A 15,215-nucleotide genomic window follows, 5' to 3' on the forward strand; every position below is an offset into this window, starting at 1 on the left:
CCAGCAGTAGAACAGAATCAGCTCAGTAATAGATTATGAATAAAAATGTCTGGGGAGAAGGATTCCCATTTGTCTGTGTGCGCTTAGGCACCATTGACGCTTTATCAACCTGTCCTCAGCCAAAGATTAATTAAACAAATCATCCACTAGCTTAAGCTTCTGTGCAGAGCCGCTCACACACTTGTTACAGTAGCCTAAACAGAGACAGGCTGCTGACAAGTGTTTAGAGGAAGCACAAACATTTTGATCAAAATGACCAAATGGCATCATCTCCCAAGTAGCTAAAGGAAATCTTTGTTCAAATATGGGGAAGCCAAGCCAAAATCGTCATGTTGTGTCAAACCTGAACTGGTTTAAAAATTCTCACACTATGTACTGCTCCATGGTTGTGCTAACTTTGCAGTGGCTGATCGGAGACAGAGACTGTTCGGTCATCTGCTCACGGACGCAGGGGAAGCCGGTGTGCGGCTCGGATGGACGAAACTACGAGACTAACTGTGAGCTGCAGAGGGCGCGCTGCAAAGATAAGACACTGACACTGGCGCATCGAGGCCGGTGCCGGGGTGAGATCTGAAGTCTGGTTTTTAATCTATGCAGATACATGAACCTATTCATTCGTTTGTAAAGCTGCATTAACGGAAATTCAGATCTGATGTTCACCTACTGCTGATCATCGTCTGAAACACCTGTGCATAAGAAGACAATTTAACTGAGTGCTCTTCTGCCTGGATTTTTAACACTTTATATAAGAAAAAAACATCCACGGTCATGTAATGTTTACACACAACATGGTCTCATACTCTAAACATTAAAATCTCTTCACATGCCTCTATCTTTCAGGTAAAACTTGGGTAAAAATTGATCAGCAGACGGTGGCACCAGCCCCAACTTCCACCTCTGAGGGGAGAGACCAGGAGCTTAAAGGTACTGATCAGCGAGTGTCTGACATTTAATTCACGATCATGAGGAGATAAGCTCAAATGTTGAGCTGTTGGAAAGATTCAAAGCCAGCCAGCACTACATCTTCAGCTGTTCAAATCATTTTTTTTTATCTAACAAAAACCTAATTTTCTCTTGAGGACTCGAGAAAGCGGGTCAATAGACTGACCTACTTAAGATTCAAAGAGCATGTTTAAGATGTTGCAGCTTGCAACCACAGACAACACCAGAAAGCTTGGGGAAAGTGGAACCGTGTGAGAAGGTGTGTCTTGTTTTCCGCCTCTCTCTAGGCGTGTAAGTTTTTACAGACCAGGATCACACACTTGCTCACTCTCTGGATGCCGGCCACTCAACCACAGCAGAGATTGATAGGTCTGGAGTCAAGGTTAAAACTTGGCATTTTACCCCTTTTTGTCAGCCCCCTGCAACACAGCCGTCTCCACCAAATCCATTTTTGGAGACATTTCTGTTCCCTCTGTATGGTAATACATGGTTTTGTTTCAAAATGTTACAGTTGGCCAAGGAAATGAAAGCTGGATACAGCTCTCACAGTCTTTGGAGATGCAGCTGTCCTCTCATTCTAATGAAACTACAGATTTATTTGAGCAGGCAGTTCATGAACCAAATCATTGTTTACACTGGCAAAGGCTTGTGGAGGTGTGCAGCAGATTTAGATTAAACACAACAGATAAATGTGAATGTATAACAAACCACCACACACGCACACAACAAACGGCAGACACGCCTGCTTATTCAATATTTAGCCAAGAATGAACATGTCATACACCAACTCATTATTCCAGAGAAATGAAGGTGACAGAGTGATGTTTTTAAGCCCAGTTATGTATTTTAAGCATATATGTCAAATGCTGGATATACATTTTTGTACCTCATTGGCTCGCCTTACAAATGGGGGGAAAAAAAATAAAAAATTAGCTGCGCATACATCGTTGCCTTGTCCCAACTAACAAGCACAGACAAGCACACGGCAAAAAAATAATGAACAAATTGCTCAGAGTCTGAAGTAGTTTTAATATTTCCATAAATCAGACCTTTTTAAATGAGGAGTTGCACCTTCAACAGGGCAGACAAGAGCGTTAAAATATTAAACTTAATATAGTCCATGTTCATAAATTCATTTGACTGGGTCCTTCTCAGTGATTTCACCACCCAGTTCTGGCTCTGTCTGTCTTTTATTCCGTAGGAGACAACGTGTCTGTCTGCTCTCAGGTCCAGAGACGACTTTTTAAAACTTCTATTTATCCAGGGGAGGAGGTTTGCCAAAAGTGGAGGACTGTGGTTGCGCTGGTCAGCTCCCTGTTGTGAACGTGTATATGCAAACAGTCAGACGTGAAGCTGATGGGATTTTGAGCCAGCTGGCTTGCAGACGACTTTATTGTCTGACCTTTCAATGAGGGCAGGTCTGGCTCATCCGACCTGCGCAAACACAAGCTCGATTTCCAGTGACATATTAAGATATCAATGTAGAGTAGGTGACGCACTCCTAGGCACCAACAATGTGCTGCTCGTGGCCAAACTCTGGCACCGATACTGGACAGTGGCCGTGTAAGTCGTCAGGGAATGCGTTGTTTTAGCATTTTGGATTAAGTGTAACAAAAGACCTCTGCCTGGGCTTGATGTATATGGATATTAGTGTTTCTAAAAATTGGGGGCAGCCACCACTGCAGCTTCTTCTGTGCTAAAAACACGTTTAAGCTGTAATGCTGTAACTTCTGCCCTGCCTGAATTAGAAACAACTGTGGCTACAGTGTTAAAGTGCAGTTTAATACCACAAGCGTCACTCCTTTAGCAGCTACAAAAAGATGGCATACATGGACAAATCCTAAGAAAATGGGCCACTGGCCTCCCACCCTCGCAACAGAGACTGAAAGACGCAGTCACTGCGTCCCTATTTTTTGTTCATCCCTTTGGATTTATTTAGTCTCTTTTTGAAGGTTGTTTTTTTTTTTCTCTGCCATGGGATCATTGTATGTATATTTTTGTTGGTCACGTGACTGTCTTTAGTTATTTTTAAATTATTCCTCATTTGGTGTATTTTTTTGGTTGTCATGTTTTCTTTCAATTTCTCTCTCTAATATCTGCGTTGTCATTTTATAACTTTCTTATGAGGCTCTGTAACTGCAAAAGAGCAAATCGGGTTAAATCAGGTTTATCATACAAATGGGGAAAGTCTAGAGGTTGGAATAATGGCTCAGAACACAAACTGGACAGAGATTAAAAAATAAAAACCATGAAGAAAGTGATTAAATCAAAACATGCCCTTTAGCAAGGCACTTCAAAGTAAGACATGAGCACAGTGGCCAGCAGCAGTAAAGTGGTTATACAGGTCAGTTCCCAGGTGTGAACAGGGTGTTGGTGACGAAGAACATGGTGTTCAGTAAAGCAAAAAAACAGCAAAAAAAAAATCAGTAGTGTTGCAGGTTTGTAAGCACCGCATGAGAACAGACTTGTCAACTTGTTACAGATGCAGGTCAGTCCAAGTGTCGTGTTGAGAGGAACCAGGCATTGGAACAGGCCAGGAAACCTCAGGAGTTTATCCCAGAATGCAACGAGGATGGAACATTTGCTCAGGTCCGTCTGTGCTTCCACCGATTTTTTTTCATTCATTTTTCTTGATTCTCCATCCTTTCTCTTCCACTTTTCCTCAAGCTCTTGTAAACAATCATTTTCAATTAACTGATTCTCTGGTTACAGCTTTTTTTTTTTATTATTATTTTGCCATTTACACACTCACATATAGTAAATGAAATCATCACCGTCAAACATGCCTTCATCACAAAGCTAATAGTGTTGGTGTGACTTACCATTTTGTCACTGCAGGTCCAGTGCCACACTCTGACAGGTTACTGCTGGTGTGTCACCAGTGACGGCAAACCAGTGAGTGGCTCCTCTGTGCAAAACAGGACCCCGGTGTGTTCAGGTACTGGGAGGCAAACACCATGGCAGCCTGTGGAAGAAATGATCAGGGTTTTTAAAAATCATCTGAATGATGATGTGTAATCCAACAAAGCCTGAGTCTACAGCACATATTAGTGACTCGCATCATTTTGCAAATGGAGCCGCTTTTCTTTCAGTAATGTTTAACAGGTTGCATGACTAAACCTCCAGTGGAAGGGTAGGGTGTTTCCCCACAAGTCTTTATTAGGGTGGAGAAGCTGCATAACAAGCACTACAAAAAAAAGAGACCAAGACACTAGGTTTTGTCAAACTGACCTCTTCAGAGATTAAAAACAACTGGCATTCACAGGTTTGTGTTCTTTACCACAGAAATGACTGAACATGGTTTACTGGTAAACTGGACGGGGCAGTGCGCTTCAAGTGGATTTTAAATTGAGCGGATTATCATTAACTACATCTGAAATAAATGCCTGGCAGGATGCTGATGATGAAGGATAAATAGTAAGCACAGTTAAAAAGAGTCTGTTTTGCCATAAGGAGGGGCACATGTGCATTACATGGCATGTGACATATTGCAGGTGCAAGGTCAAAGAGAAGGCTAATGGCCATACATCCAGGGGCCTCCCAACCATCCTCCCCCCTCGTCTAAGTGCTCTCAGAAGGCTGGAGGAGCGCGTTCGGGGCTGTGCGCACTCATCCTGGATGGGAACACTTTATGATAATAACCATAATTTTCCCTCGAAAGATAATACATAGGGGTCTTTGCCAGAATCGCATTGCACAGTCACTAGTCACTAGAGCATGTGGTGCAAATTTTGTGTGGAAAGTGGGGCGAGAGTGGTTGCATGCCCGTCTGAAGCGGCCACAGGCTTCCCGCTTGCCGTGTCTTTTTCTCTCATATTTTCTTCATCTGTCCTTCTCCTACTTTTCCCCACTTGTGCCACTAATAACCCGAATGTCTGTCCTCGCCCACCTGCTTTGTTTTAGGCAGTCAGACCGATTAGAAAGAAATTTACAAATGGAGCTTGTCCTTTCACGCCAGGGAACCACATGATGTTTTATATTTAGACAAAGATATTGAAATCTAACTTCACATCTCTTTAGTTGTTTTATATTTTTGTGCATTCAGATGCTGCTGTTGAACTTTTTACACAACTACGTGTTTTGCATCGAGCGGCTAATAAATTCACACAGTTAAAGGCACAATGCTGAGATTTTAACCACAGTTCGTGAGGTGCTGAAAGCAATGGTTCAATAAGTGGATAACAAACACACAGCAGTGGGAAACCGTCCTGCTGCTGGTTTCATGGATTCGAACTGATTTCACTCTGAACATACAGTTACAAATGTTGGCATCCCCTTGGTGTAAATGCTAGAAAGAGTAAAACAAAGTGTTTCCTATCAACAAAATAAATAATAAACATTTAGTTAGTACAAATGTCTCATCAGATTTTTGTATTAATTTATTAACGTGGATGCCAATTTTAGCACTTTTGTAGTTTGTTACTACGGCTTGTTAAAATAAACAGCATATAATGTGATCAGTTTTCGTGCCTCTGATGAAGGAGCATGTGTACAAGCTGATTTTACATGATTATTTTAGGTAAGTTTGTAAATCCAAACAAAATATTCACAATGCACAATCAGCAAGTACAAAGGTTCTTTCATCATCAGTATACAAGAAACTAATTATAGTAAAAAACTAAAAACTACAAGACTGCAAATGTTTTCATCCTCCTTGATAGAAGTGTAATTTGCAATGAAGGAACATTTGTAATAAGTAAATTAAAAATTATTTTATTCTGTTTCCATTTTTATATACAAATGCTGTTTTGACTGATACAGTATTTGTTAAAGATTTTATTATGAAGCTTGATGAGTTTGCAAGCAGACATGAAAACAAGCTGTAGAAATCTGATGTGGGATTTTATAGAGGATGTAAAGTTGAGGTCGTGCTGTGTTTGATTTTTTGTTTGCGTGTGCCATGTTGTGAGGACGCTGTTGCAGTCTCGTCACTCGTCACCTTTGCATTACGACTGTACTCTGGCAGTTGCAGACAAGTTAAATCTTGCACAGGGCCACAGGTAAATTATTCATGTACATATTGGTTAATATTAGTTTCTCCCGAATACTAATTCTTGACTTTAAGGTTTAATTTATTCAGGTAGGGTCCCTCTTCTTAATTATTTCATCCCACTGCTGTCACCATTTTAACAACTAAAATAACTTTAAGCCAAACAAAAAGTATGACGGTAAACAATTCAAACCACAACACAGACTGAATAACCTCACAAGATACATCTGTACAGAGGTATCCATTTAAAGAAACACTTAAGAAATATTGAAGTGTAATTTATGGCACAACACAATCTCTACCTACCTCCTTTCTGTCCTGCATAAGCTCCAATATTTTCACTGTTTCTTGCAAAGACATACATGACACTGGAACCAGAGTCTGGGCACAATAAACCCGATGCTACAGTCAAACAAGCCAAACTCATCGCCTCCTTACATTCCCTCTTAGGTGACACTTAATGACATTAAGTGACTTGTTCAGACTCCCCTGTAAACTATGACCACAATCATCTTGCATACATTTGCAGGAAACTTCCGTGAATTTATGGGAACTCATGCTGGAACGAGTGCATTGTCAGGTAGTAAATTTTTTTTTTTTAAATAGTCGTATAGTTCTGTTTTAATTTTGCTCTTTTTAATCCACGCATGAAACCGACTATCAGCATGCAGCAAAACAAGAATGACAAGTTAATTGGTTTAATAACAATTTTCCACAGATGAAGCTGATCGCTCAGGTTTGCATTCGCCAGCGCTAAGATAATGCACCAAGCCAAGTGTTTGTATGTGCCTACTATAAAGTACTAACACAATTTACTCATCAAACTTTGGTAAACCCGTGTCTCACACTAAGGAAAGATGTCAGTAGGGATGTTTTACCTTGTCCTGTGTTAAAGTGGACAATTTTATAGTTAGGAGACTGTGAATGTGTCTGAGGAGATGCTGTTAGTCTTTGCTGTGTACATGTTTTTTTGTTTCTTCACAGGGTCAGTAACCGAAAAACCACCCGGGCCACCGAACTCTGGCAGAAAAGGTGAGCTGAGACCTGTTGCATGTTGGTGTGTGCATGTGTGTGAGTGTTTGCATGAGACATGAGTTGAAAATGCCTTCTGACCCAATTTCGATCCATCTGATCTGTGCAAAGTCCATCTTGTGTTTGTGCAGAGAAGAAAAGGACAGGAGTGACATTTGAGTTTTAAAGTTAAATTCATCTAGATGAAAACTTAAAAAATGATTATGAACCAACTTTATAAAAAGACAAAACTCAGGCTTTGGTACCGTGACAAGCCACAAATTAAAGAAAAACTAAAATTACCTAATGCTAAAATTTTCTTTTGATTTTGATAAGACAGAGCAAACATTCAGAAGCTTATTTTCGTTACTACAGTTCCTAAATATACTGCAGAATATTAGGCTGTAGTGAAAGATTAAGGAGGGAGCAGGTTATAGTTGAGTTTTGCAACAAATACAAATACTTGATATCAGCTCACATCATTAGGGGTCAAAAACAAATCTAACTCGTGTACAAGGTGTTGTAAACAAACACTGGTGTAGCTACTAGTATTTGATCCAGGTTTTCACTTGGCTGAGATCCACTTACAGTTGTGACCGATGCATTTTATTTACAGTTTGACCAGCTCAGGTCCATTTGACACAATATGCTGACATGTCATCTGATTTAAGGACGTAGTGTTTGCAGATTGACTCCGTGGTTTGCTTTTGCTTGAATTACTTCCTAAGGATGCTCCTGATGCTACAAAGCTGCACATGGGTGAGTATTTAGGTAGATGAATTCGCTACATTATACAAAGACCAGTTTCAATTTGTTAACAGGATGGATCATTTCAGCTGTGAATAATTACATCAGCCTGTCTTAGAATCTAAATGTGCAATAGAGGACAATTCTTTATTAAATTGTATCAATTTACCATTTACTACTTTTTTTTTTTGTCTGCAATAAGAATACTTTTGCTTTTTGAAATTGAAAATTATTATTAAATGTTTTTCCCGCCAAAAATTAAGAAAAAGTGTGAGGATGAAATTTGAAATTAGCTTAGAAACACGTCTTTAATAGTGACAGTTGTTCCTGAAGGTAGTGGTTCAGCAGTCATTAGTATAGGTACTAGTTATGCAGTAAAGTGTGTTGTTTGTATGTGGTGAAACTCCACAATGCAAGGACACTTGTTAGTGCTTTACCAACACAGAGTTTTATGGGTGGAAAAGTGATGCCACGTGTAAGGTCATTTAATCCTCGATGATGAATAAAGTTCCACTTAACAAAAGGAAAAACTGAGTATCCATCCGTTATCTGTCACAGTTTATGCTAATTACTTTGTGGGGGTGGGGGTGGGTGGGCTGGTGCCTATCCCAGCTGTTGTCACGTGAAAGATGGAAAAAAGTGAATATAAACGGCTCAAATGACCCAAGCAGAGGGGTCAGGGGGACAGCTTCTGAAATATCCTTCTCATGGATAACAGCAGTTGCCAGAACATCATTATTAAATTTCAGTGCAGTCTGTTCGATCAGTTTGCTCACAGGTCCACTCAAATCTGCTTGGATCAGCAGTGGTTGCACCTCTCTAGTCCAACACATAATACAGCGGCACTGTAATTGTGCATGTTCTGATGAGGATGGTCTCCTCATGTGTTGTACAGTTTGATTGAAAGCGAGAGTGCAGGCAGATTGTGTTTGTGTGAGGAGCTGATTTATTGGTGTGTGTGTGGGTGGGTGGGTGGGTGTGTGAGTGTGAGAGAAAGAGATGTACTGTAGGTGGTCTTCCTGTTTCTGTATTTTTCAATCTGTCTCTCACTCTGTTTTTCTATCTTTCTTGGCCGGGCCATGTGCAAATCCCAACCATTCAACAGTTCTGGAGAGTAGATTGTATTAACCTCAATAATGGTAGTCTCTTTCCGTTTCTTTCTCACCCTCAACCCAGACGATGGCTCCAAGCCCACACCCACCATGGAGACTCACGTCCCCCCTGAGGGTGATGGTAAACCTCCTCTAACTACTCCTCCACCTGCACAGTGGTAAAAATTTCACTCAGTAAGCCAAGATGGTTCTTTAAATATCTGAGGTGCTTATTGTGGATTTATACCAGCCTTCACTGATTAAAATGAGGCTAACAGCATTTCTCCTTTGTGTATTTTTAAGCTTCTTATCCCCAACTTGTTCCAAGACTTTAGTGATGCTACAGAATTTAATACTGAAACCCAAGACGAAGCTTCTTAAAATCCCGCCATTACATCAAATGGAAAAATCCAGATGTCAAAAATACCAGATGGCATCTTTGATTTTTTTGGATTTTTATTTTGTTTTTGTAGCAGAGTTTTCAACTTGTTTGCAAATTGTGCTTAAAATATGCAGTTACTATTGAGGTTTAATACACCTTTAGATCATCTGACACTGTGGAAGTAAATTGTACTCATCTAGAATATGTCGTTCTGTCACTACAGAGATAACTGCTCCAACGCTGTGGATCAAACAGCTAGTTTATAAGGAGAACAAGCAGAACAACTCCACTTCCAGGAAGCCAGGTGAGTGAGAAATCTAACATTTTAGGAGCTGAAATCGTTTATTTGAACCATTTAGAATGTTCTGCTTTTGCAATAATGTGATTTTTACACAAGTCCTGAAACCAGATAAAGGGAGCCCAGTTAAAAAAGGCAAATATTACATTAGGTTATTCATTGCAGACAATGATCCCATGCAGCAATAACTTTGCTGTTCAGCGGTTTACTAGCACTGCACATCAGCTTAGAGGGATTTTAGCCTATTCCTCTGTTGACTTCTTCACATGAACTGCCTGCTCCAAGTCCTGGATCAGGTCCTTCCATAGCATTTCTATTGGATTAAGGTCAGGACTCTGCTATTCCAAAACCTTAAGTCTTCTCTGATTTAACCGTTCTTTGGCAGGCCGACTTGCGTATTTAGGGTTGTGCCTTCATTGAGCCTTCAATGAGCCTTCATTTTCCTGCAGAATTTACTTGTACGACAAAGTTCATATGAATTTACTTGTACGACAAAGTTCATAGCTGCATCAATGACAGCAAGCAAACCTGGCCCACCCTGGCCGAGAGGCCGCAGAGCAGGCCTAAACCATGATCAAATCATCTGCCACATTTATCCACGTTGCACAGATGGAATAAGGTTCTAATGCTGGGATGTAAAGTTTGGTCGTCACCAAACATAACATTTCACATTCAAGCCAAAAGGTTCTACTTTGGTCTCATCTGTCCAACCGTTTTCAGGTTTATCCACTTGGTTCTGAGCAGAATTGAAGAAGGCCAGTAATGTTCCTTTTGAAGAGTAGTATCTTCTTTGCAATTTAGCAATGCACACAATTGTTGTTCAGTGTTCTCCTAATGTTGGACTCTGATATTAGCCACTGCAGGAGAGGCCTTTACCTTCCTACCTGGGGCTCCTTGTGATCATCTGGACAAACACATACTTTGCTCTTAGTGTAATCTTTGCTGGTTGGCCATTCACTGGGGGTAACAGTTGAATGTTCTTAAAGCTCTTTTGTAACCCTTTCCAGCCTGGCAAAATTAGACTCAAACCTGATGGTCATCCCATTGATCGAAACACCTGACCCCAACATCCCCTTCAAAAAAAGAAGACCAACCTTGGTCACTGAGCACATATACATATTACAATAAAATTCTTTATCTGCATTTGATTCATCCCCTGGGGGGGGCAGCCAAAGGGAGGGGCACCTGGAGAGCTAGCGCTGAGCGTCTTGCTCAGGGACACAGCTAGTGGGTAGGCTGAGATTTGATCCTGCTGGGATTTGCTGCTCTAAACATTGAGCTAACATGCCACTATTATTCTAGACATTCACATACTTTTGCTATACACAATTATTTAAGATTTGATCCATTTTGTAATGTTTTGCCTAACTTGTTAAATTTGGTTCTAATTATCTAGTTTTAGGACTTGTATAAGAATGGATCATATTTCTGATTTATGGAGAGTCCTTATTAACATGCTATGTGTACAGTATCAGTGAAATGATCCCTCATTGGCTTCCTACACACAAACTGACAGTCGAGTCTGATAAAGAGTTGTCTTGAGACTAGACTAGGAGTATTAGCTGTATTTTGATTTTAATCAGAAAACTACACCAGAGAACAAAGTGCACACTGTAAAAGTATCAGCTGGTTTCAACGCCAGCAGTATAAGATGAAGTGCAAAAACATTTCCAGCTTGAAGACAGCCCCGCTCTGCTGGGATTGTGTTTCTTGGTTGGTCTTTGGTGAAATTTGTTTGGCTTTCTCTGTCTCCTTTTCAATTACGCCTCAACATGTTGAGTAGCCTCTAGGCAGCTGGACGTCTTTCATGCTACTGCAGCAAGTCAAGGAGTAACTGTGGTGGGGGTTGTGAGCGTGTATGTGTGTTCGTGTTAGAGCTAAATACTGTAGTGGTTCGTTGATGTACGGGATTGATGTTCAGCTTTGTTTCTTTATCAAACGGTGTTAAAATTCAGCCGTTTTTGCTCTGGTTAAACTTCTGAATTGCCAATAAGAAGGTGCAGTGAAGATTGTTAAAATAAGAATTATCATTTTTATAAGCTTGACATGCGACAAGGGACATTTTTACAGTGATCATCATCATCATTCATGTATAATAAAATGTTATTTTAAATTTTTTTTATTTAATTAGCAGTATATACTAATATGCAGTATATAAAGGAAATGCACATATGCATATATAACATGCATATATATAAAAATAAAAAACATTATGTAGGGTATTTTTTTGTTTGATTTATTTTAACTAAGACATTTAATCTACCATTGCCTCAAGACCATAAGGTATATTGTGTTTTTATCCTGAGCAATTTAAATGGATGACAGGATTAGACAATTTCAATCTGCCTTTAAAATATCAACTTATGTGAATATGCAGTGCATTACTTTAAGACTCAAAGTGTTCTAAGGTTTTTACTGTTTACACGGACCTAAAGGTTAACTCAAACACAAAAGACTGCACAACTGTTCATTGTAATAAGAGGTTTCTTTAGAATGATGGTGATGCAGAAGGAGAAACTGTGGTCAGGGCACCGAGGACCATACAGTGTTTTAGCTGAGCGATATTCCCTGTGACAGCTCTTTGAAACTTCTGTGGAAACACCAGCTTCCTGTTTCCAGTTAGCATCCGCTGAACTCAAAGGACGAGCGACAAGGCCGGCTGAGGGGGAGATGTCATCACGTTCAGTCTGAGACACGAGTGATGTGTGTCTGCCAGTGCATCTGTATGCGATTGCACGGAGTACGTGTGTGTCAAACAGAAATCGTGTTTATGTGCACTCGTGAGTGTGTGAGCAAAAACTTGTGTTTGAATATGTATGTGCACAGGAAAAGGTTTGTTACTTTTCCAACAAACATGAACAAAGTATGTTTCCTTAAGTACTGCAGTAAACCTGCATTAAAATGTTTTGGACACATGGGGACGGACAGAACTAATTTATAATACTTGAACACCAACTTACAGTAGCTGTGTCTTAAGTCTCTCGGAAACCTTTTTTATGCCTGATTTCATGACAGGTTTTCTTGGGTGCGTGGGGGAACGAGGCTTGACACACGATGCATTGTTTTAATGTTTCTGAATTGCAAAGTCGCACAGAATTCATTGGATTAATTACGATCGAAACGTCACACAGGAACTGACTAACTGTATGTTGCTCATTGCACATGCAGCAGTTAAGGAATGACAGTAATATCCTTCATTTAATGTCACGTTTCTGGCCACCTGGCGAATCTAAGTCCATTATTCTGCTTTTGGTCTATACCATCTCTGGCTCTTTCGCTGCTGGATAATCCCCTGCTTTCATCGCCACTTAATATTGAGTTAATAATTATTCGCTAGTATGAATGACAGCTTCCACATTGTCATTAGGGCTGTGCAATGATGTACTGTCCATTATATATTGTGATGTTTCCACCCTCCCTATGATAAGAATTTTATCGTGTGATCAATATCCCAGTTTCGGTCATGTGGCTGCACGACGGCGTGTTGATGCGTAACGTAGGCATCTCACATGAGCCCAATGCTCGATGAAAAGCTGAGCCATGGGATTTCAAACGTGACAATGCTATGATGGAAATATGTCATACAAATTTTAGTTTGTAGTCTACTTTATCGGTAAAGCCTATAGTTGAACTGTACTATTGTCGTATCATTTACACAGTAACACATTGTGATGTAGCTTTCAGAATCATAATGGTTGTTTCTGTGACTACACACAAGTACAGTGAAGTTTTTTTTTGGCTTCTTTAATGTGGACAAAACAAGGCAAAAAGAAGACGAGAAAAATCTAAATGCAGACGGTAGTAATAAAAACTGTAGCACTGTGTATAAAGTAACATTTCACCAGCCATTTTGCTTGAATGGCTTCTCACAATGTTGTTAAAAGAAAAAACACCCACCACTGATTTTATTCTAGAACATTTTACACTATATTTTAGAAACGTACTAATTTGTAATGTTAATTCTGTTTTGCTCCCCCCCACCTATTTATTGAAGTTTAAAATATCAAGTTTCTGAAAACTTTCACGTAACTCAACTGTTCAAGCATTTTCTATTACCTTTGATGAATTTGCCAAACAAAATTTGGCAACTATTTCAAATTTTAGTTATTTTTCAATCAAAATGCCACAAACGTTCAGCTTCTGGATTTCTTTTTACACGCATAGAAGCACATAGAAGATGTTACACCCTTCAAGAAGAATTTTCCTAAATTATTCTAAACATCAATTTATCCTGAAAGTAATTGGCAGATTAATCAGTAGTAAAGTACGGCGTTAATTACGTGTGTGTTTGGTTTGCATCACTCGTGATAGACGAGTGTATTTCAGGCCCAAATCCAGACAGTCTGACACTGCGAGCAGTTAGCAGAAGAGATGAGCCTGAGATCATAAACAGTTTGCTTTTCTTTCCGGCTAACACATTTTTCAAAGCAGACAAGCTTCGCTACGACAAGTCCTCGCTATTTAAACTCCTCTCTATCCTTCTCCCCCAGAAGCTGGAAAAGTGTTTAGAGAGCAGGCATCCTGTGTGCACATCAACTATGTTCTTCATCCACTGTCTCTGGATACCCCATAATGATGATTTAGAGTGATGCAGAGGTTGTGTTAGTGAAACCTGTTTGCTTAGTCCACTTTTCAAATGGGTGTTTTGTTGCCAGATGCTGACGTGCTGTTGTTCCAATGTTCCAAGGAGGGGGTAACGTTCCATCATGCAGCTCATTTATAAATGTGTGCGCAGAACCAGAAACTCGCTAACCGCTGCTTCTCGCTTGGGGTGAGGAAAACAAAAGAAACACGAAATGTTGAAGGGACGTGATGTGATCACGTCAGCTGAGAGCACGATGTTGTATAAAAAACAGAGATTTGGTTTCTTTTCATTTGGCAACATTGCGGCAACCTGCTCTTCTCAGCACAAAAAGTGATGACAGTAACATGTTGTGAACAAACACGCTAATGAATCCCGTGTTGAAAAGGAACAAATTGCATATCCATTTTCTGAGTGAACTCTCCATTATCTTTGTGTTTTTATTGCACTTTCGGTCATAAAGACAAACACATGCACCTACATACCTCCTCATATAGTACCCCTTATTACTAACATGTCCACTATTTTAACTGCAGAGAAGACTTACTAGAGACAATATTGCAGTGATTACCCCACAGCTGAAAGCCATTGGAGTGAAGTGAAGAGGAGAGAGCTTTGGGTGTGCGGGGGATTGATGATTAGGGCCAGAGAGAGAGAAAGAGAGGTATTGGGATGCAGGGTGGCTGAGAGAAAGAAACACACAAAAAGAAAGTGAAGGACTGGGAAGGCTTAGAAAGGTGGGAGGCCGGGACTGAAGGAATGATAGAGATCATCTACTGAAGGAAGACAAAGAAAAACTGAGATGTAAGAAAAAGAAAAAAAGGAGTATACCTTGGCTTGGAGCCTGGAGGACAAGGGCCAAAGTGAAAGGCATAAAATGTTCTATCAAAGATGCAATCTTATCAATCTGCCCTGAAGAAAATCACCACGACAACGTTAAGAACGGTTCCTGACATCCGCTTGTGTGGTTGTCTCTTTTTTCAGCCCAATATTTGTTTTCTGAGGGTTTATATTTCTGATCATTCTGCTCCAGCCAAGGGAAAAAAAATAAAGCTGAAAAAGAAACAAAAAAATAAATAGAGCAGAAATGCAGACATCTGAGGCAGGAAAAGAACGTTGTGGATTGAATTTCACGTCCGCACAAAACGGAGGGGATTACATTGCAAACGTCC

At 40.1% G+C, this 15,215-nt stretch overlaps 1 protein-coding gene across 5 annotated transcripts in view; it reads left to right on the top strand.

Annotated features, from left to right (window-relative positions):
* The window catches only part of smoc1 (SPARC related modular calcium binding 1), a 49,046-nt gene that overhangs the window by 15,400 nt on the left and 18,431 nt on the right, over positions 1-15,215 (top strand). For 2 of the 5 annotated variants that reach the window (XM_067479173.1, XM_067479172.1), the window contains exons 2-9: positions 404-563; positions 841-924; positions 3,425-3,531; positions 3,781-3,880; positions 6,462-6,512; positions 6,917-6,964; positions 8,834-8,923; positions 9,387-9,467. In XM_067479173.1, the coding sequence (XP_067335274.1) occupies positions 404-563; positions 841-924; positions 3,425-3,531; positions 3,781-3,880; positions 6,462-6,512; positions 6,917-6,964; positions 8,834-8,923; positions 9,387-9,467 (721 nt within the window). The remainder of the gene's footprint in view (positions 1-403; positions 564-840; positions 925-3,424; positions 3,532-3,780; positions 3,881-6,461; positions 6,513-6,916; positions 6,965-8,833; positions 8,924-9,386; positions 9,468-15,215) is intronic. The other 3 variants (XM_067479174.1, XM_067479175.1, XM_067479176.1) reach the window with 3 other exon arrangements.

The sequence above is a fragment of the Channa argus genome, chromosome 16 (assembly GCF_033026475.1).
Source record: "Channa argus isolate prfri chromosome 16, Channa argus male v1.0, whole genome shotgun sequence".
In the NCBI taxonomy this organism is placed as follows: Eukaryota; Metazoa; Chordata; class Actinopteri; order Anabantiformes; family Channidae; genus Channa; species Channa argus.